Source organism: Lepus europaeus, chromosome 13 (assembly GCF_033115175.1).
Source record: "Lepus europaeus isolate LE1 chromosome 13, mLepTim1.pri, whole genome shotgun sequence".
In the NCBI taxonomy this organism is placed as follows: domain Eukaryota; kingdom Metazoa; phylum Chordata; class Mammalia; order Lagomorpha; family Leporidae; genus Lepus; species Lepus europaeus.
The window spans coordinates 57,352,005-57,372,742 of NC_084839.1; the positions used below are offsets into that span (position 1 = coordinate 57,352,005).

The 20,738-nt window shown below is 39.0% G+C and overlaps 1 protein-coding gene across 3 annotated transcripts in view; it reads right to left on the reverse strand.

Annotated features, from left to right (window-relative positions):
- Positions 1–20,738, reverse strand: part of USP34 (ubiquitin specific peptidase 34) — a 235,373-nt gene that overhangs the window by 118,711 nt on the left and 95,924 nt on the right. For all 3 annotated transcript variants that reach the window (XM_062209502.1, XM_062209503.1, XM_062209501.1), the window contains exons 20-25: positions 19,325–19,420; positions 12,275–12,357; positions 8,269–8,423; positions 6,817–6,930; positions 3,272–3,371; positions 2,981–3,140 (exon numbers count right to left, since the gene is read on the reverse strand). In XM_062209502.1, the coding sequence (XP_062065486.1) occupies positions 2,981–3,140; positions 3,272–3,371; positions 6,817–6,930; positions 8,269–8,423; positions 12,275–12,357; positions 19,325–19,420 (708 nt within the window). The remainder of the gene's footprint in view (positions 1–2,980; positions 3,141–3,271; positions 3,372–6,816; positions 6,931–8,268; positions 8,424–12,274; positions 12,358–19,324; positions 19,421–20,738) is intronic.

A 20,738-nucleotide genomic window follows, 5' to 3' on the forward strand; every position in this document is an offset into this window, starting at 1 on the left:
GGAAGGACATACTTTTAAACCATTTTAATTTACAGAAGGCTTTCATGTTTTACAAACCAGAAAGGTCCCCAAAAGGTACTAGCACATTCCATATTATTCTAAAGCATTAATCTAAATTTAGGTCCATTAGATTGACTCAAACTCAAATGTGTAAATATGGTTAAGAGCACCTGACAAAATAGTCTCCAGGAAAAACTCCTGAGGAGTTGCAGGAAGGGGAACCATTAACAATAGTTTTTTAGGCCGGCGCCGCGGCTCAATAGGCTAATCCTCCGCCTAGCGGTGCCGGCACACCGGGTTCTAGTCCTGGTCGGGGCACCGGATTCTGTCCCGGTTGCCCCTCTTCCAGGCCAGCTCTCTGCTGTGGCCAGGGAGTGCAGTGGAGGATGGCTCACATGCTTGGGCCCTGCACCCCATGGGAGACCAGGAGAAGCACCTGGCTCCTGCCATCGGATCAGTGCCAGCCGTGGCGGCCATTGGAGGGTGAACCAACGGCAAAAGGAAGACCTTTCTCTCTGTCTGTCTCTCTCTCTCACTGTCCACTCTGCCTGTCAAAAAAAACCAAACAAACAAAAAAAAAAACAATAGTTTTTTAAAAGAGGAGGGATAGAATAGAGGCAGCAGGAGGAATTTTAAAAAATCTAATCTGGTAAATGAAATGCAAAGCTATCATTCAGAAGAAGGAAAAGACAGAAATCTCTTTCAGAGACAGCAATATATTCTAGTAAATACATGATCCAGCCCAACAACATCTGAGAGTTGGTTTCATTCTGCTAAAATTATAAATTAAAGAGAGTCCTACTACAAAGAAAGAAGGCATCTAGTAGGATTCTAAATACTTTTCAATTTTCTAACTTGTTTTCAACTGTTGAAGACAGGATCCAGGGTACCTGAATTTAATCAAGAAACAACTCATGTCTAAAACAAAACTCAATTCTGGAACAAAAGGATGAAAAATAAAGGAGTGAATGAGGTATGTCTTATTTCCTAGAAGTGATCCAGTTTCCAGGTTCTATGACGGAAGAAATGGCAGTCTTAAACAACCTATTGAATATTTCAAGACAACAGTTTTCCAACCCCAGAACTATCAATATTTTGAGTCCCAATAATTTGTTACTACCAGGCAGCAGCAAGGATGTTCACCATTACCCCTGGTCTCTACCCACCAAGACCAAAAACATTCCTCATCCCAAGATGGGAATCACCAAAAATTTCTCCAGACATTATCTACTGTGCCATGGAACGACAATCACTTATGGCTGAGAACCACTATTTTTATAACCTTTAAGTTTTTATAGCCTTACCTCTTTTTAAAAAGAAAATCTTTTATAACATTATTTACTCTCATAATATAAGAAATAAACAAACACATGAAATACTTATTTTGTTTTTCAGGCTATAAATGTTAGGCAATTTTAAATTAGGAGCAGCATTAAGCACATAAAGCACGTAAGACTGTATACAATGATATTGGACAAGAATTTGCAGGAGAATACCTAGAGGAATTTTTCAAAACTATTGTTTTACTGTTTAGCTTTATAATATTCATTTTTATCCATTTCCTAGTTGCTCTACTAGTCACTGACAAAGTAGTTATTTATATACATTATTTAACATTAACATGAACAAATACAAAGATTTATTTCAAGTAGTCTACAATAAATATTTTAAATAAGCTAGAACAGAATTTATATACCTGAGAAGGGAGTTTTAGACTTAAGTTCATTAAACTTACTGAACCCTCAGAAACTAATAAATTTTTAAAGATTTTTTAAATAAGCATTTATTTTAAAACCACTGGTAATAAAATGAAAGGACAAAGGGTCTGAGCCAACAGGATCAGTGTAGATTTGGGGAGCATATGTACCTTATCATTAACAGTAACTGTCTAACAGGAAGACAGTGATTAGAGGAGACTTTCATTTTCTATGCAGTGTTAATGCAGAATCTGAATTTTATACTGAACATGTATTGATTTTCTGTTAACTTGAATAAGACATCACATTTTTCTAACTTTTTTAAGGCAGTAAGAAGTTTCCATATGAAAACTTCAAGAGTTCCCTTACACATTCTTTAAAAAAAACACAAAGAATTATTTAAGAACTGCAACAAATTACAATCAAAATCAAAGAATTTTGCAACGCCCAAATGTTTACAATCATGGAACCATGTTATTTATAAGGAATGTGGAGGATATCTTTAAAAATTGGTATTTCCGGATATTTAAATAAAATGCCTATACGTTTCAACTGAATTATTGTTCAATATCAAACTAAGATCTGAAGTTGAAAGAAGTTATTAACAAATTTTTCAACACAGTTCTTAGTACTTTCACATTTACTCATAGTTAATGATCTTTAACAAACAGAATGTCTTAAAACTATCTACTCACCTTTCATATCAGTTGATATATTCATAAATGTTAATTTGCTTTATTTCTGTATTACACAGGGTATGTCTAAATTAATTATACAGATATTCATTAACACAGAATTTTTTGGTCATGTTTCCATGGTAAATGGAAATTCAAAATTAAAATACTGTCTCCTAGTCCAGGAAGAAAAAAAAACAGCAAATGAAACAAATGACTCAACTCGATTCAACTATGAAAGTTATTTGATGTTCTTGGTGAGAATTTTAGTGAAACTTTTTTTAGTGGTGATGTTCTGCCTTTCCAATCATAACTCAAACTTTCTTAGGGATGGAATTCTGTCCAGAGATTTGTATGCTTATTCATGCACATCTGCTCTCTGAGTCTAATGAGTTTTAAAGCTCTGCGATAACTACTTATATTGCCTATTCCAACACTGAAAAGGGACATTTTGTAAACAAAAGTCATGTCCATTACGGACGGTCCAATTTTGACAAACTGCATTCTCCTTGCCCCCGACAAAAACTTCAATTTAATTTTAAGAATACGGTTGAACATGTCAGCAATAAGATTGAAATTCATTTTAATGATAAACTATAAAAAAATTACCTTCTTCGAAATGCTTCCAGATGTGTCTTCAGCATAAGTAGTCCTCTTTCTATAACTGTAAGACTTGAGTGTGATTCCTGTTCAAGACTACTAGAAGCTATCATAAGACTTTCCATGCATTTACTAATAAATTCTTGTTCCTTCTCCAAACCTGTTTTACCTGAAAGTCAGATGTTTACACATGTATATTAATCTGATATTCTTGCTTAGCTAAATTAAATAATTTGAACTATAACAAAATGTCCTCCCAGAGGAACAGTCATCCATTAGATAATATTTCAAATCACTTACCATTAATATAATAGGAGTTAATATACTGGATAGCTGCTCGACTGACATCACCAGATTGTGCTCTTAAAGCAATACCCCAAAATTGGTCCATACCACATAGCTAAGGAAGAAAAATATGACACCTCTAAGTTTTGTTTGTCATACGATACAACTAATCAGAGAACTTAAGAAGTGGCAGTAACCTAATTACTTTAGCCATCACTGTTACCTGCCAATGTCTACTTTAGCAGGAAGCTGAAGTTGGCACCCAGAGCTGGGATCTGAATCCAAAAATTCTGGGCATCTTAAGCAGCAAATGATGAATGCCTGCTCTTCCATTCTAATAATTTTTAAAATATTTATTTATTTGAAAGGCAGAGTTACAGAGAGAGAGGCACGGACAGAGAGAAATCTTCCATCCACTGGTTCACTCTCCAGATGTCCACAACAGCCAACGCTGGGCCAGGCCGAAGCCAGGAGCCAAGAGCTTCCTCCAAGTCTTCCATGTGGATAAAGGGTGCAAGCATTTGTGCATCTTTCGCTGCTTTTCCCAGGACATAATTAGGGAGCTGGATTGGAAGTGGTACAGCTGAGACAAGAACCAGCACCACAATGCTAGCCCCCTTAGTTTTAATCTTGAAAAAACACATATTCACAAGGAGCTGACTATATATATATAAATATGCTTAACCCAAAAGTTATATCTATGTAGTATGAAAAATTCACGTTCCCAAAACACACTACAAGGAATAAAACTAACACACATCTAATACTTCAGACAACAGTCTTTAAATACTTTCACATTCACCTTCACGTATTCACAGAAAATTAAAAAGACAGGCTAACCCAAGTTCTCACTCATATTTATATTAACAATTAGATGACAAAAATGGTTCCATTAAAAGCTACAGAAAAAGCAAGGAATGAAAGCTCTCAAAAGATGAGCAAAGTGAAGATAACCCTCCCATAGGTGACTCAACAGTTTTAACATTAATATCGTCTACTTAAATACAAGTACTATCTGCTAATTAGAGCATGACTACTTCTTGACTAAATCAACATCTGTCCAATTTCAAATGTTTGCTTGTCAAACTGAGGCTTTCCACAATGACAATGAAAAATCAGCACCAAAAAGTTAAAATTTAAGGGTCAGCACTGTGGCACAGTAAGTAAAGCCACTGCCTGCAGTGCCGGCAACCCATGTGCGTGCCGGTTCAGGTCCCAGTTCCTACACTTCCAATTCAGCTCTTTGTTATGGCCTGGTGGTGGAGAGTGGCCCAGATCCTTGGGCCCCTGCACGCACGTGGGAGACCCAGTGGAGGCTGCTGGCTCCCAGCTTCTGATCGGCCCAGCTCCAACTGTTGTGACCATCTGGGGAGTCAACCAACAGATGGAAGAGCTCTCCCTCCATCTCTTCCCCCCCGCCTCCCCCCCACCCCGCTTCTGCCTCTGCTTCTCTGTAACTCTGCCTTTCAAGTAATTAAATAAGATCTTAGGAAAAAGAGCTATGAAAATATGAATTTATATTACAAAACATAAAAACTACTATTAACTAAGTGAAATGTAAAACGAGGAACATTTTCAAATCATAATCTGCTTGTGTGTGTGTGTGTGTGTGTAGGTGGTCCAAGGATAAAGTATTCAATGATATCTGGCAGTCACCAAACTAGACAAATGTAACTCTAAGCCAAAGACTAGCAATTTGTAAAAGCATTCAGTTAATGAACTCATCCTCATGCCTCAAGGACAAAGATGACTTAGGTACATCCTAACCCAGAACTGAAATTAATGAAGAGAACTCTGGAGCTCAACTGCCAAGATCATCTTAAATGATTCCACAAACCAGTAGTGGGCATTTACCCTAGTGGTGAAGATACCAAATAAGAGGTCCACATTCTGCATTTGAATAGCTGGATTCAATCTCCAGCTCAAGTTCCTGACTCCAGTTTCTTGCTAATACTGACCCACGCAAGCAGCAGTGGTGGCTCAAGTAATCGGGTTCCTAACACTCACAAGGGAGACCTGGATTGAGTTCCCAGCTCTAGGCTTCCGACCTACTCAGCTCCACATGCTCTGGGCATTTAGAGAGTGAACCAGCAGATGGGAACTAGCTTGCTTTTTCTCTGTTTCTATCTCTCAAATACAGTTGAGTTTTTCTAAATAAAAGCATGGCCACACCAAATCGCATAAAAATCAAATTTGTGACAAATCAACTTTGTTTTATTTATGTTTGATTTTGTTATATCGGAACTTCTAAGAGACTAAAAGAATACTCAGAGGGCTCTTCTTTATAAATAAAAGGACATGTAAAAGGTTTATATTAAGTACAACTAAGAATATATTTAGGTAATAAAAAAAATGTTTCGCCAAATTTGCTTTATAGAAGCTTTTAGGAGCTGTCATTGTGTCACAAGACGTTAAGTCACTGCCTGCAATGCCAGCATCCCATATGGACGTTGGTTTGAGTCTTGGCTGCTCCACTTCTGATCCAGCTCCCTGCTAGTATGCCTGGGAAAGCAGAAGAGAATGCACTAAGTCCTAGGTCCCCTGCACCCACACTGCAGACCAGGACCTAGCTCCTAGCATCAGCTTAGCCCCAGATGTTACAGCCATTTGAGAAGTAAACCAGTAGATCGAAGTCCGATCTCTTGCTCTCCCTCTTCCCTAGTGTAACTTCCTTTCAAGTAAATAAAAACATCTTTAAAAGAAAACAAAACTTTTAAAAATAAATGTTTTTAAAAACCTAGTGGGCCGGCGCCTTGGCTTAACAGGCTAATCCTCCGCCTTGCGGCGCCGGCACACCGGGTTCTAGTCCCGGTCGGGGCACCGGATTCTGTCCCGGTTGCCCCTCTTCCAGGCCAGCTCTCTGTTATGGCCCGGGAAGGCAGTGGAGGATGGCCCAAGTGCTTGGGCCCTGCACCCGCCTGGGAGACCAGGAGAAGCACCTGGCTCCTGGCTTCGGATCAGCGAGATGCGCCAGCCGCAGTGGCCATTGGAGAGTGAACCAGCGGCAAAAAGGAAGACCTTTCTCTCTGTCTGTCTCTCTCTCTCACTGTCCACTCTGCCTGTCCAAAAAAAAAAAACAAAACAAAACAAACAAACAAACAAACAAACAAAAACAAAAACAAAAAAACCTAGCAAGTTGGGGCCGGCGCTATGGTGCAGTGGATTAATGCCCTGGACTACAGCACCAGCATCCCATATGGGCACCAGTTCTAGTCCCAGCTGCTCCTCTTCTAATCCAGCTCTCTGCTGTGGCCTGGAAAGGCAGTAGAAGATGGCCTAAGACTTTGGGCCCCTGCTCTCATGTGGGAGACCCGGAGGAGGCTCCTGGCTTCGGATCAGTGCAGCTCCATCCGTTGCGGCCATTTGAGGAGTGAACCATCAGATGGAGGACTTCTCTCTCTCTCTCTGCCTCTCCTCTCTCTGTGTAACTCTGACTTTCAAATAAATAAATAAATCTTAAAAAAGAAAAAAACCTAACAAGCTAGGAAATGACGCTTGGCAGATGATCTGAATACAAAACAGCAAATTCCACAAAAAGATCAAATTAAACAAGCCCATACCTCAGAGTTTGAACCACCATCATAGGCACTGGTAGCCAATCGGGCCAAGTTACAAAGATGCTGAAATAGGTTTAAGCCAGTCATGCTAATCGTCTCAGGTTTTAGCTGGGGCATCTTGGGAAAAAAATGTTAATGTTAGTTTAGTGCAATAATTAAGTTAACAATTTTATTTTATTGAAGGTAGCAGATTTAATCTTATGGAAAACACCACAGAAGGAAAAGTTTAAGTTTTAATGAAAATATTTTACAGGGGCCGGCGCTTTGGTGTAGCAAGTAAAGCCACTGCCTGCAGTGCTGGCATCCTACATGGGCGCCAGTTCGAGACCCGGCTGCTCTACTTCCTATCCAGCTCTCTGCTATGGCCTGGGAAATCAGAAGAAGATGGCCCTAGTCCTTGGGCCCCTGCACCCATGCTGGAGACCCAGAAGAAGCTCCTGGCTTCTAGTTTCAGATTGGGGCAGCTCTGGCCATTGAGGCCAATTGGGGAGTGAAACAATGGATGGAAGACCTCTCTCTTTCTCTCTGCCTCTCCTTCTCTCTCTGTGTAACCTTGACTTTCAAATAAATAAATAAATCCATTTTTTAAATTTATTTTACATTAAAATAATTTAATGAAAATTCTATTAATGCATGGTTGAACTTTGATACACGTTTCAGCTTTTAATGTGTACAAACATAATTCAGAGGAAGTAGATATTTGTCTATTATATATTTATAACGTACATATCTATGAGATATGCAGCTACATATAGTTTGTTAAAATCAAGGCTTGAAATTTAAGAACCTGAAGTTCTATTTGTAGCTTGGTCTTGAACTAAACCTCAGTCACATACACTCAATTCCACCACAGAGACAATGTGAAAGCTCCTAGAGAGTCTGTATATTCTCAAAATTAAGCATGAAAATAATAAAGCCTATTGCTTTACTTTCACTGACTTTCAAATTTCATCTGTAATAGTTCACTTAGGAAAATTACCATCTGAACCAACTGTGGCCATCTGGAAAAGGGGAACAGTAAGTAGATCACCTTTACTATCCTGAGGACACTTCCAAAAACGCCATTCCAGGGATCCACAAATATGGAGACTAGCTTAAACACGTCCAGAAGACTAACTCAAATCACAGCTATTTAACTAAGGAAGAGTCACAGAATATAGCTTTGCATATTTGTGGGTATGGGCACTACCACTGAAAACTGAATAATTATTATTTTATTAAAAAAATTAAAAAATCCCTTTAGTGCTGACATTTAAAGGGCAAAACTACAGCAAAACGCAAGAGGCAAAAATATTATATAAAGACTGCTGAAAACAAGTAGATACGTCTACTTTTTTAAAAAGCTGTAAAAACAATGAGGAACAAATGAACATAACAGAATCTGCATTAAAGGGAATGCAAAAACAAAACAAAACAAAACAAATGAAGAAATACAACTGAAAGAAATGTAATTACCTTCTCCAGGAAAAGATGCTTGTAGGTTTCCATTCCCATAGCATGCTGATCTTTACTTCGAACTTGATTTAAAAACCAGTGGAGTGCATCATCATAACACTCAGAATCTTCTACTAAACAATGCCATAAAATGTCGACTTGCTCTAAACTTAACCCTAGATTAAAATTAAAATTTTACTTTACTAAGCAAAAAACAATTATATATCTATTCTTAGGTGTATATGTTTATGCAAACATGGGAATTCATCTATTTATATTGAATATGTATAAAAGACTTATATGTCAAGAATAATTCTTATAGTTTCCTATTTGGAAAACTGATTCCAGTACCAAGTTTTGTCTTAATTCATTACACTAGGAGCACCAATATAGTCAGAAATATAAAGGAGACATCTTACAGTATTTCAGAAAAAACACTGTCTAAAAATTTCACATAATTTATGCTTTCAAAATACATACATACATAACTTACCTGAAAGCATACAACCTGTAAATAATTCTAAGAGTCATTTGGTCTAAAAACTCATCCTCTCTAAAATTTGAATTCTAGTAAAAATGGTTAGTACAGGTAATTACAAAATTTGAGGAGGCAGTTCTAGGTACGGTCTGATAGTTATGAACACAGTGGATACCATGTGGAAAGCTCATTCTCTGTTCAAAAAAGATAAATAATAAGTATTACTTTTAAAAACAATCAAAACTATAGGTAGTTTATAGTAAACTATAGATAGTTTATAGGTATAGGTCTTCCTAAAACAGATGGGATACAGCAAGACTTAGCTGGAGAAAACAAGATAAAGTCTGCTTGGTACTCGAATGCCCAAGAGTGGCAGAACAAAAAAATGAAGAACAAAAGCGATGGCCTTATAGGTCAACACAAGTCTAAGCAAAGAGAGGATAATTCAACCAGTTAGAACAAAAGCATCACAAGGATTTCTATTTTGTATCATAAAGAATTCCAAAGTCTGGGGTGGTTTGTCATAATCAAAGAAACAAAGTATGACTGAATCACAAGAAAGTTCTCTCTTTACACTCAGAAAAACTGTTGATATTCCAGAATGTTAAAAAAAAAAATCACCTCAGAAAATATTCACATGGTTTTAACAGCAGTCTAAGTTTTATCAGAAAGAAGAAAATATTCTGACAATGGGGCTGGCGCTGTGACACAGCAGGTTAAGGCCACAGCCTGCAGCAGACATCGCATACAGGTGTCGGTTCGAGTGTCGGCTGCTCTACTTCTGATCCAGCTCCAGCAGTGGAAGATGGCCGGAGCACATGGGTTCCTGCACCTGCATGGGAGACCGGGAGGAAGCTCCTGGCTCCTGGCTTCGGATCAGCTTAGCTCTGGCTGTTGCGGACCTTTGGGGAGCGAACCTGCAGATGGAAGACCTCTCTCTCTCTCTCTGGCTCTATCTCTCTCTGTAACTGTCTTTAAAATAAATAAAATGAATCTTTAAAAAAAAAAAAAAGAAAGTATTCTGACAGTTTCTCAGAGACACAGCTAACCTACAGATTATCAGTACCATAAACTTGTACCCCTAACAGACAACATGAATAAATTACAACCACCCACCAGTCTATAACTTAAACGTATTAAGAAACTAAGAGGAGGAGCTGGCATTGTGGCACAGCAGGTCAAGCTGCCATGTGCTACACTGGCATCCCATAAAGGTTCCAGTTCGAGTCCCAGCTGCTCCACTTACGTTTCAGCTCTTTGCTTATGGCCTGGGAAAGCAGCAGAGGATGGCCCAAGTGCTGGGTCCCCACACGGGAGACCTGGAATAAGCTCCTGGCTCCTGCTCAGCCCAGCTCAGGCAGCTGCGGCCATCTGAGAATTAAACTAGCACATGGAAGAGCGCTCTCTCTGTAGCTCTTTCAAGTAAATACATAATCTTTTAAAAAGACAAAAAAAAAAAAAAAGAAACTAAGAGACAGTTAAGTGAAGAAAATAGAAGAGAATGCAGAAAAACTATCAAAGTTAAATACAGTAACTATATAACAACATAGTAGTGTCTTCATAATGGGTTGATTCAATACGCAACATACATTGTCATTGTCCTCAAGTTTTAAAAGACTAGAGTTATTAGTGTACTGAAAATCAGTATTAACATACTGGGCACAATTACATATAAATTCAGAATAACCATGTTATACACAAGAACTGTGTCACAAAGAGACAAACTTTGATGTGGAAGAACTGAAGTTTTTTATTTATTTATTTATTGATTGATTGATTATATCTGGAGAGTAAATATTAAAGACGTATACACAAAAAACCCACACTATCTAAAGAACATCAAATTTAACAATTTTATGAAATTATGCTGACAATGCTGGCTTTAGTTTGACTTCTTGTGTAAGACTGTTTTTCCTTTTACTTTCTGTTATATATTTCTTTTGTTGTTTCAGTCATAATGGGTACAATAAATGATGAAACAGACATTTCCTATCACGTTGGTATCACATTAGTGGCATTCGTTACAAACAGTATGAACACGAAAAAGAAACATGCTGTATCTCAAGCCTAGATACAGTCTTCAAGGAGCAATGACAACAACTTTCAGGCTAGCAAATATCTGTCAGTCTGACTATATACATCAACCATAGCAAGACAGAAAGTCCTTCTAATAAACAAGGCTTATTTGACATAGATTTGCAAGAATGCTGAGAGTGAAGGACAATACAAACAATACAGCAAGAGAAAAGGAGCATCAGGCAAGAAAACTGAACATCCGCTTCCCTTGTGAAAATACTTAGCATATGGATTTGGATACGGTCAACACTCTTGAATATACCTGACCAATCACTGCTTTTTTTAAGATTATCTATTAAAGAAACAGAATATAAAATTGATTTAAATGAAATGCAAGCCCATAAATGCTTTTACAGCCTAAAAAGCTAATTAATTTTGAAGAGACAATTATCCCTGACAATAATACATAAACAGTGACTGTTTCCAAAAGTTATAGCAAGAGTTCATAACAAAGTATATTAAGATGCAGTCAGAGTGAATATTTGGCAAACTGGTTAAAGATTAATGCATGCTTTTGAGTCCTAGCTCCACTTCCAATTCCAGCTTCCAGCGAATGCATACCCTGTGCGGTAGCAGACTGCTTAAAAATTTGTGTCCCAGCCACCCATGTAGGAGACTAAGATTGAATTCAGGCACATGGCTTCATTCTGGCCAAGTACTAGCTGTTGAGGAAACATGGGAAATGAACTAGCAGATGAAATATCTCTCTTTCTGCCTTTCAAATAAAAACAAAACAAAAAACGTCAGGGACTGGCATTTCAGTACAGTGAGTAAAGCTGCCATCCGTGATACCAGCACACGATACGGGCACTGGTTCGAGTCCTAGATACTTCACTTCTGATCTAGCTCCCTGCTAATAGTCTAGGAAAGCAGCAGAGGATGGCCCAAGTGCTTGGGCCCCTGCACCCAAGTGGGAGACTTCTAATAAGCTCCTGGCTCCTGGCTTCAGTGTGGTCCAGCTCCACCTGCTGTGGCCATTTGGGGAATGAACCAGTGGAAGAGCTCTCACTCTGTTAACTATGACATTCAAATAAATAAATCTTAAATTAAAAAAAAAAAACAGCCACCATTTTAAAAGATTGAAGCAAAAAGAGTACATATCGGGCTCATAATCATATTACCATTCATATTAAGAGAACAGTCAGCCTTTGGGAGCTTAAGAAACAAGTCATGAAATACAGAAAATATTCTTAATACTAGACTTAAAATCGTTAAGACTTGTAAGAAAACACCAATGGTGATATGCTTATTAAATGATCCAAGACTTGAGAATATCTATAATAAGAGATCTTGCAAAAACAAATCTAAAATGTAAACAGACATCTGAACTGTTTTTAATAAACTGTCTAAATATTTACATAATTTATAAATGTACTTAGAGTAATCACTTCAGATACCTAAAAGGACAAGTTTAACTATAATCTTCCAAGGTCAAAACAAATTTTAATATATATGCATTAAAAAAACACTTACTGAAATGATCAGGTGATCCTAGAGTTGAAAATACACAAGTCAAGAACTGGAGTCGAACTTGAACTTCAGCACTATGACTGTACCTATAATTAAAATCATTAAAATTATTAAAAGATTTTATTTAAAAAATCTTTCAAGGTTTAAGGGTACTGATAACATAAACCAAAGTAGAAACCCATTTTAATAATTCAGAATTACTTAGTAACTTTAGTTACAGAAAAAACAGTGCACGTAAACGAAGCCTTCAATTTAAAATTTATGCTGTTTGATGAATTGTAAAATCTCCTAATTATAGAGTTCACCTTCAAATTAGATGAGAAAGTAAATAAAACAGTATTCATACAAATGTCAGGGAGGAGAGAACTTCCACTTTGACTATGACCTTATCGGAATAAGATCAAAGTCAGCGAACTCTAAAGGCTTCCATAGCCTGGCAACTCCTGACTAGAGCCTAGCACCGCGCTGATCCGATGGCAGGAGCCAGGTGCTTCTCCTGGTCTCCCATGCGGGTGCAGGGCCCAAGCACTTGGGCCATCCTCCACTGCACTCCCTAGCCACAGAAGAGAGCTGGCCTGGAAGAGGGGCAACCGGGACAGAATCCGGCGCCCCGACCGGGACTAGAACCCGGTGTGCTGGCGCCGCAAGGCGGAGGATTAGCCTATTGAGCTGCGGCGCCGGCTGAGGTTTGTATTTTAAGATTCCTATAACAACATAGCGAACTACATACTAAACGGTTTCTGTGATATCATAGTCTTCTAGTTCAGTTCCCCTGGCACCTGCACACTCCATCGTTGAAACTGCAACAAGTTTCTAACTCCATGTTATGTTACGAATCAAAAAACAAGGAATGTGAATGCATTTCTCAAACTTCTTTGGCAACATAAGCCAGTAGCCAAACTAAGCCCTAATCAATATTAGAGAGTCAAAGAGCCTCTTAATTCATCTTACAATCTTCTGGTAAACACAGAATTTCAAAAAGCTTCCGCAATGGGGCTGGCATTATGGTGTAGCAGGTTATGCCTCCGCTTGTGCCACTGGCATCTGATACAGGTGCCAGTTCATGCCCAGCTGTTCTACTTCCAATTCAGCTCCCTGCAAATGGCCTGAGAAAAGCAGAAGATGGTCCAACTGTTTTGGCCCCTGCCATCTATGTGGGAGACCTGAATCAAGTTCCTGGCTCTTGGCTTAGACCTGGCCCAGTCTTGTCCTTTGTAGCCATCTAGGGAGAGAATAATCAGATGGCAGATCTGTCTCTTCTTCTCTCTCTGTAACTCTTTCAAAATAAGTGCCTTTTTTTTTTTTAAAGATTTTATTTATTTATCTGAGAGGCAGAGTTAGAGACAATGAGAGGGAGAGACAGAGAGAAAAGTCTTGCATCCCCTGGTTCACTCCCCAGATGGCCAGGAAACAAGACAAAAACAGTCTCCCCATGGACATGTAACTTCAGTGACAGACAGATACCTTTAAAAAACAAAAGAAATTTACAACATTCTCCTCTAGCCTCAAAGCTGACAAAAGCAGGGTTTTCCTATAATGGTCACAGGATTCAAGAAATACAAAATCGGGGCCAGTGTTATGGTGCAGCGGGTTAAGCCAACACCTGCCAGCTTCCCACGAGGGCCAGCTCGCTTCCCTGACACTCCACTTCTAATCCAGCTCCCTACTAATGCGCCTGGGCAGACAGCAGATGTCCCAAGTACTTGGGCCCCTGCTAACCATGTCGAAGGTCAGGATGCAGGTCTGAGCTCCTGGCTTCAGCCTGCCATATCCTGGCCATCTGAGGAGTGAACCAGCACATGCAAGATCTCTATCTCATTCCCTCACTGTAACTTCGCCTTTCAATTAAGTTTTAGACATTTTTAAAAATAATACCTAATGTGCCTTTTTTTTTTTTTAAATTTTTGACAGGCAGAGTGGACAGTAGAGGGAGACAGAGAGAAAGGTCTTCCTTTTTGCTGTTGGTTCACCCTCCAATGGCCGCCACTGTAGGCGCGCTGCGGCCGGCGCACCGCGCTGATCCGATGGCAGGAGCCAGGTGCTTCTCCTGGTCTCCCATGCGGTGCAGGGCCCAAGAACTTGGGCCATCCTCCACTGCACTCCCTGGCCACAGCAGAGAGCTGGCCTGGAAGAGGGGCAACAGGGACAGGATCGGTGCCCCGACTGGGACTAGAACCCGGTGTGCTGGCGCTGCAAGGCGGAGGATTAGCCTGTTAAGCCATGGTGCCAGCCCCTAATGTGCCTTTTAAGAAGTATTAGAGCTGGCACTGTAGCACAGTAGGTAAAGCTGCCACCTGCAATACTGGCATTCCATATGTGCTCCAATTCACATCCTGGCTGCTCCATTTCTTTTTTTTTTTTTTTTTTTTTTTTTTTGACAGGCAGAGTGGATAGTGAGTGAGAGAGTGAGAGAGAGAGAGAGAGAGAGAGAGAGAGAGGTCTTCCTTTTTGCCGTTGGTTCACCTGCTCCATTTCCAATCCTGCTTCCTACTAAGTGTCCTGGGAAAAGAAGATGCCCCAAGTATTTAGGGCACTCTTACCCACATGGGAGACCCAGATGAAGCTTCTGGCTTCATCCTGGCCCAGCCCAACTGTGGCCTGTGGTGGCCATCTGAGGAGTACACCAGCAGATGGAAGATCTGTTTCTCCTTCTCTCTCTCTAATTCTTTCAAATAAATAATAAAATCTTAAAAAAAAAAAAGTATTATCTTTCATGTCATAACCCTAGTTTTTCCTGGATGAAAATCTCAGAACTTTCCTACTATAGTCCCCAGTGAGGGAAAAAAAACGTACCTGTGATGTGTGAACCCTGTATGTGTAAAAAGAGTGTCAGTGAATGTTACAACAGTCTTACAGGCAGCACAAAAAAGTTACAATCAACAGTCCAGACACTATTCATCTGTGCTAAGATTTTATCTTCCTAAAATGCCATCTAACAGAGCAGACTAGAAGGTGAGAAGGATACTCTGGCATATCTTAGGAAAATTCTAAACTCATTTTCAAGGAGCACCTCTTTCTCACAGCAGAAACCCGCTTTTCCGAGAATCCTCTACTGGTTCCCCTAAGAAAGTGATCAATTTCCCTGTATTTAGTGCATTGAGAAGTCTTAGGCCTATATTCATTACTGGGAACCTGAGACTAGATTTTCCTTCAGTACAATGATTTATTCCTTCAGTACATGATTTATCTATGTATCTTTTTTTTTTTTTTTTGACAGGCAGAGTGGACAGTGAGAGAGACAGACAGACAGAGAGAAAGGTCTTCCTTTTGCCATTGGGTCACCCTCCAATGGCTGCTGCGGCCGGCGCATCGCGCTGATCTGAAGCCAGGAGCCAGGTGCTTCTCCTGGTCTCCCATGCGGGTGCAGGGCCCAAGCACTTGCGCCATCCTCCACTGCACTCCCTGGCCACAGCAGAGAGCTGGCCTGGAAGAGGGGCAACCGGGACAGAATCCGGCGCCCCGACCGGGACCAGAACCCGGTGTGCCGGCGCCGCAAGACGGAGGATTAGCCTATTGAGCTGCGGCGCCGGCCTACCTATGTATCTTGCTCCTCTCCTAAGTCAATTCTGTCTGCCCTTCAAGTTCACAGGCTTGTGTCAATGGTGGAAGTTCTTCTGTAAACTGGTGTTTATTTGTCTACAGACAGATAATTTGAATTCCCTTGACTTCTAAAAATGCTGATGATGCAGGTCATGTGTGCTTTTGTTTTTGCTCTTTGTTGACCTTAGGATTTTTATGAATCATTTATGTAGACACTCAGATTAAGAAGGCTAACAGAGAATTCAAATCCTGTTTTAACAGCAAAAATGAAAGACGCAGATTACGAAGAATAGTTGACATTTTAATTGAATGTTACAAAATGTATACTGTCAAGAGAACTTTTAAAGCAAACTTACGGAAAAGAAAAAAATTTAAGGAAATAACACAAGATATAATTTGACATGTTCAATAAGCTGCCTTAAAAAAATCACCAATCAGAATAGAAAAGTTAGCTGATTTTAGATCTTGGAGGATCCAGTATTCCTGCTGTTTCACACCTCATAATTTGCTTTAGCCAAGTAATTATAATTCTTAGACAACCTATTATGTGATAGATGAGGTATAATTCACTGTATCAACTGTGTTTAATGCTAACAAAAACAAGTCAACAATAAGTACTTGTTAGCGGGGCCAGCACTGTAGTACAGTAGGTTACGCTTTTGTCTGCAGCAGCACCAGCATCCCACGTGGGCAAAGTTTCATGCCCTAGCTGCTCCTCTTCCGATCCAGCTCTCTGTTTATGGCCTGGGAAGGCAGTAGAAGATGGCCCAAGTACTTGGACCCATGCACCCATATGGGAGACTGGGAACAAGCTCCTGGCTCCTCGCTTTCAATATGTCTAGCTCTGGAGCCATTTGGGGAGTGAACCAGTGGACATTAGACCTCTCTCTGTCTCTTCCTAATTATGCTTCTCAAATAAATAAATAAATATTTTAAAAAATTATTAGAGATAAAAAAATAATAGGGTCAGGGCTAAAGCTGTGGCAAAGTAGCTAAAGCTGCAGCATGTAGTGTTGGTATCCTATATGGGCACTGTTTCGAGTTCTGGCTGGTCCACTTTAGTGTTCTCATTTGCAAAATCAGACTGTCCATCTAAAAAGCGTCACTGTGCATCTTTAAAAAATTAATACTGCACTTAAATAGGTTCTGGCTCACATAAAACACTAGCGATTTTGCATTATCATCTGTTTTCAGAATAAAAGAATAGAAAAGTCCCCAAGTTTCAGCTTACTGGGATATTGGTGGTAGCCTGAAGGACACAGTAAAATCAGGAGAACAAAATTATTTATGGGGGAAGGTTAATACATTTTCAGAATTAAGTATGACTAAAGGTACACAGAACGGTCAGTTTTTACCTGTAAAGAGGTCTTCAATGAGGATTCTTTTAATAGTGAGACATCATCTCCTATTCACTGATATGCTGTTAGTGACTTGACTTAGACATCAACCACACCAATCTGGCTAACCAATATAAACCTTATGAATTTTGTGAGAAACTACTTATGAGAAACTTCAAACACAGTTACATCATTACTAACAGATTCTTACAATTCTTATCCCAAGTCATCTGAATATATCCTGAGTATATATATATGATAAATATATATGATATACATGATAAAATGTAAATTAGTGGGGCTGGTACGTGGCATAGTGAGTAAAGCTGCTGCCTGCAGTGACGGCATCCAATATGGGCACCAGTTCAAGTCCTGGCTGCTCCACTTGCTATCTAGCTCTCTGCTATGGCCTGGGAAAGCAGAAGAAGATGGCCCAAGTCCTTGGGCCCCTGCACCCATATGGAAGACCCAAAGGAAGCTCCTGGCTTTGGATCGGCACAGCTCTGGCCACTGAGGTCATATGAGTAGTGAACCATCAGATGGAAGACTTCTCTCTCTACTTCAGCCTCTCTATAACTTTCCCTTTCAAATAAAAAAAAAATCTTTTTTAAAAATGTAAATAAATGATACCATCAGCTTTTTTATATATATAAAGATTTATTCATTTATTTGAAAGGCAGAACTACAGAGAGGCAGAAGCAGAGAGAGAGGTCTTCCATCCACTGGCTCATCCCCAAATGGCCACAACGGCTACAGCTGGGCCAATTTGAAGCCAGGAGCTTCTTTCGGGTCTCCCACATCGGTGCAGTAGCGCAAGGACCTGGGCCATTCTCTACTAATTTATCAGGCCACAGCAGGGAGCTGGATCAGAAGAGGAGCAGCCGGGACTTGAATCAGTGCCAGCTTCACCTGCTACGACACAGCACCAACCCCCTATACCATCAGCTTTTAATCCTTCCCATTTAAACATGTCCTAAATTTACTTCCAAAAAATTTTTTAACATTTATTTATTTGAGAGGCAGAGTTATGGGGGTGGGGGGAGACAAAGAGAAAAGTCTTCCATCTGCTGGTTCACCCTACAAATGGCTGCAACAGCTGGAGCTATGCTGATCCAAATCCAGGAGACAGGAGCTTCTTCCAGGTCTCCCACATGGGTGCAGGGGCCCAAGCACTTAAGCCATCTTCCATTGCTTTCCCAGGCCACAGCAGAGTGCTGGATCAGAATGAAGCAGCCAGGACTTGAACCCGCCCCCATATGGGAAGCCAGTGCTGCAGAGGTTTAACCTACTTTGCCACAGCAGCAGCCTCATGTCCTAAACTTTCTTATCTTAGTATCCAACTATAACACAAAGAAAATATCTGAGATTATTTATTTGTTAAATATACATATTTTAAGGATTTTTATTTACCTGAAAGAGCTAGAGGTAGAAGTTACAGGGAGAGGGAGGGAGGGACAGTGACAGAGACAGACAGAGAGAGGTATCTTCTATCTGCTAGTTCACTCCTCAAATGATCACAAAAGTCGGGGCTGGGCCAGGACAAAGCCAGGAGGCTGGAACTTTATCCAGGTCTCCCATGTGGGTGGCAGGGACCCAAACACTCAGGCCATCTTCCAATGCTTTCTCAGGTGCATCAGCAGGAAGTCAGCTCAGAAATAGGGCAGCTACAACTTAATCCAGTGCTCATAAGAGATGCTAGCACCACAGAGGCTTAACCCACTGCACCACAATGCTAGCACCCTATATTTTTTAGAGTAAATATTTAGAAATTTTAGAATCAGTGCTATAATACATTAAGAAATTCATAATTTCTACAGAAGTTGAATTTTGATTCTTAAAAAGAGTAACTTTCAATAAATGTCAACAGTTGAGGCACTACTAACTTTTGATTCATAAAAACACCCACATTAAATGCATCTCAGTAGTGAAGGTAAACCAATGGAGAAATGCAACATGAACTTTTGTTGCATGAATTCTGGTAAGAACTATAAAAGCAACTTCAGCAAAGTCTTTCAGTCAAAAAAAAAAAAAAAACTGCTAGCCTTCTATTACAATTTTATACAAATAAAACTTTGTTAATTTATTATATAAAACAGAAGTAGGAACACTGAAAAATCATCATTTAGAAAAAAGCAATCCACACTCAAACTATTTAACCTAGCTGAGAGGTACTTACAGTGCATGTTTTTGTCTTCCTTCTCTTACAGTTTGAATGTAGTAAACCAAATTATCAAAAAAAAGCTTCATCATGTTCAGTTCTTTTTCTGCCCACCTGGCCCAATTATAAAAAAAAAAAATTAATTTTAAATAGGGCAAGGAAATATATTCACTCTAGGACAGAAAAAATTTTTTAACAAATCTTAAAAAGTAAAAGTTCTAAATTATCAAAAATTTATGTTTTACTTATATTTGAATGATGGCTACAAAGCACTGTTCCTTAATTTCTATGAATTTAAAGTATGCTGTGTTTTTACATCAAAAGACTGAATATTTGGGACTGGGATGAAATGCCTGATAGAGTGATATTGTAAATGATTAACATAATTATATTAAAAATTATTATCATTTCAAGTAAGGATAAACTATGTATATGCTTTGGATATTATTCTGCAGAACTCAGCAGTCTGATACAAAGGGACTTCAAAAACGTTTGTGGAAAAAGGGAATACAGAGGTAAGTTCATTTTGGTACAAAAACTCTGAAGTCCATAGTAATTTTCTTTGTAAAACTCATTGTCCATTAACTTTATTAAGATATATATATGTCTCATATAGAAGGCATGTGATAATAAATCACTGAATAAATCTTTCCTATAATTGTTAATAATTTGCTTTTAACAATTTTTTAAATAAAATAAAGACCCAGATATTAAATTCTAAAATAATCTGGAAAACAATAAAGAAAGAAGTAACGATAAATATATTTAAAGATCTCAGGGTTCACAACTTCCATAAATAACATAATGTATCTCACATAATACTATTAGCACCATAACTGCTAAAATGTACAGAAAAAGAAAGAGCAAAATTCCAAAAAATTCTACAAGTTACATCATGTCTTGTTATACCGTGTATTTAAGGCAAGTTACTCTAGCTTTACACTCAATGAAGTGGTACAAGAAAATACTCAGTAAGATGTGAGTTTGAAATACACGTGGCTGCATGTCTTTGGTCAACTAACCTAACCTTTTAAAGTCAGCAAGCTGGTATCTTGAAAACTTATTAAGAAAAGTATCTAATGTTAAAATACGGATCATTAGCATGTGCTCATTAGAGCGTATGTACCAAATGTTGAGTGCTGCTACAAATAATAGATCCATCATAAATGAGGCTTTTGTTATTACTGATGTCAACTAACCTCCATAGCTCAGGGCTCTTTCACATCAAAGTATAACCAAAAAGAACTCTTTTAATGTTCATTAATCTTAAGTTCTGTGTAAATGTAAAGGAGTAATAATAAAGTGTCAAGATTATCCCTAATGGGATGTTATATCTAGAACCAGTCTCTAGTAATGAGAAAAAACATTCAAGAGTGTTTATTTTTTCTTCTGTAGTCCTCTGCTATGGCCATTTAAAATCAACTTCCTAAAA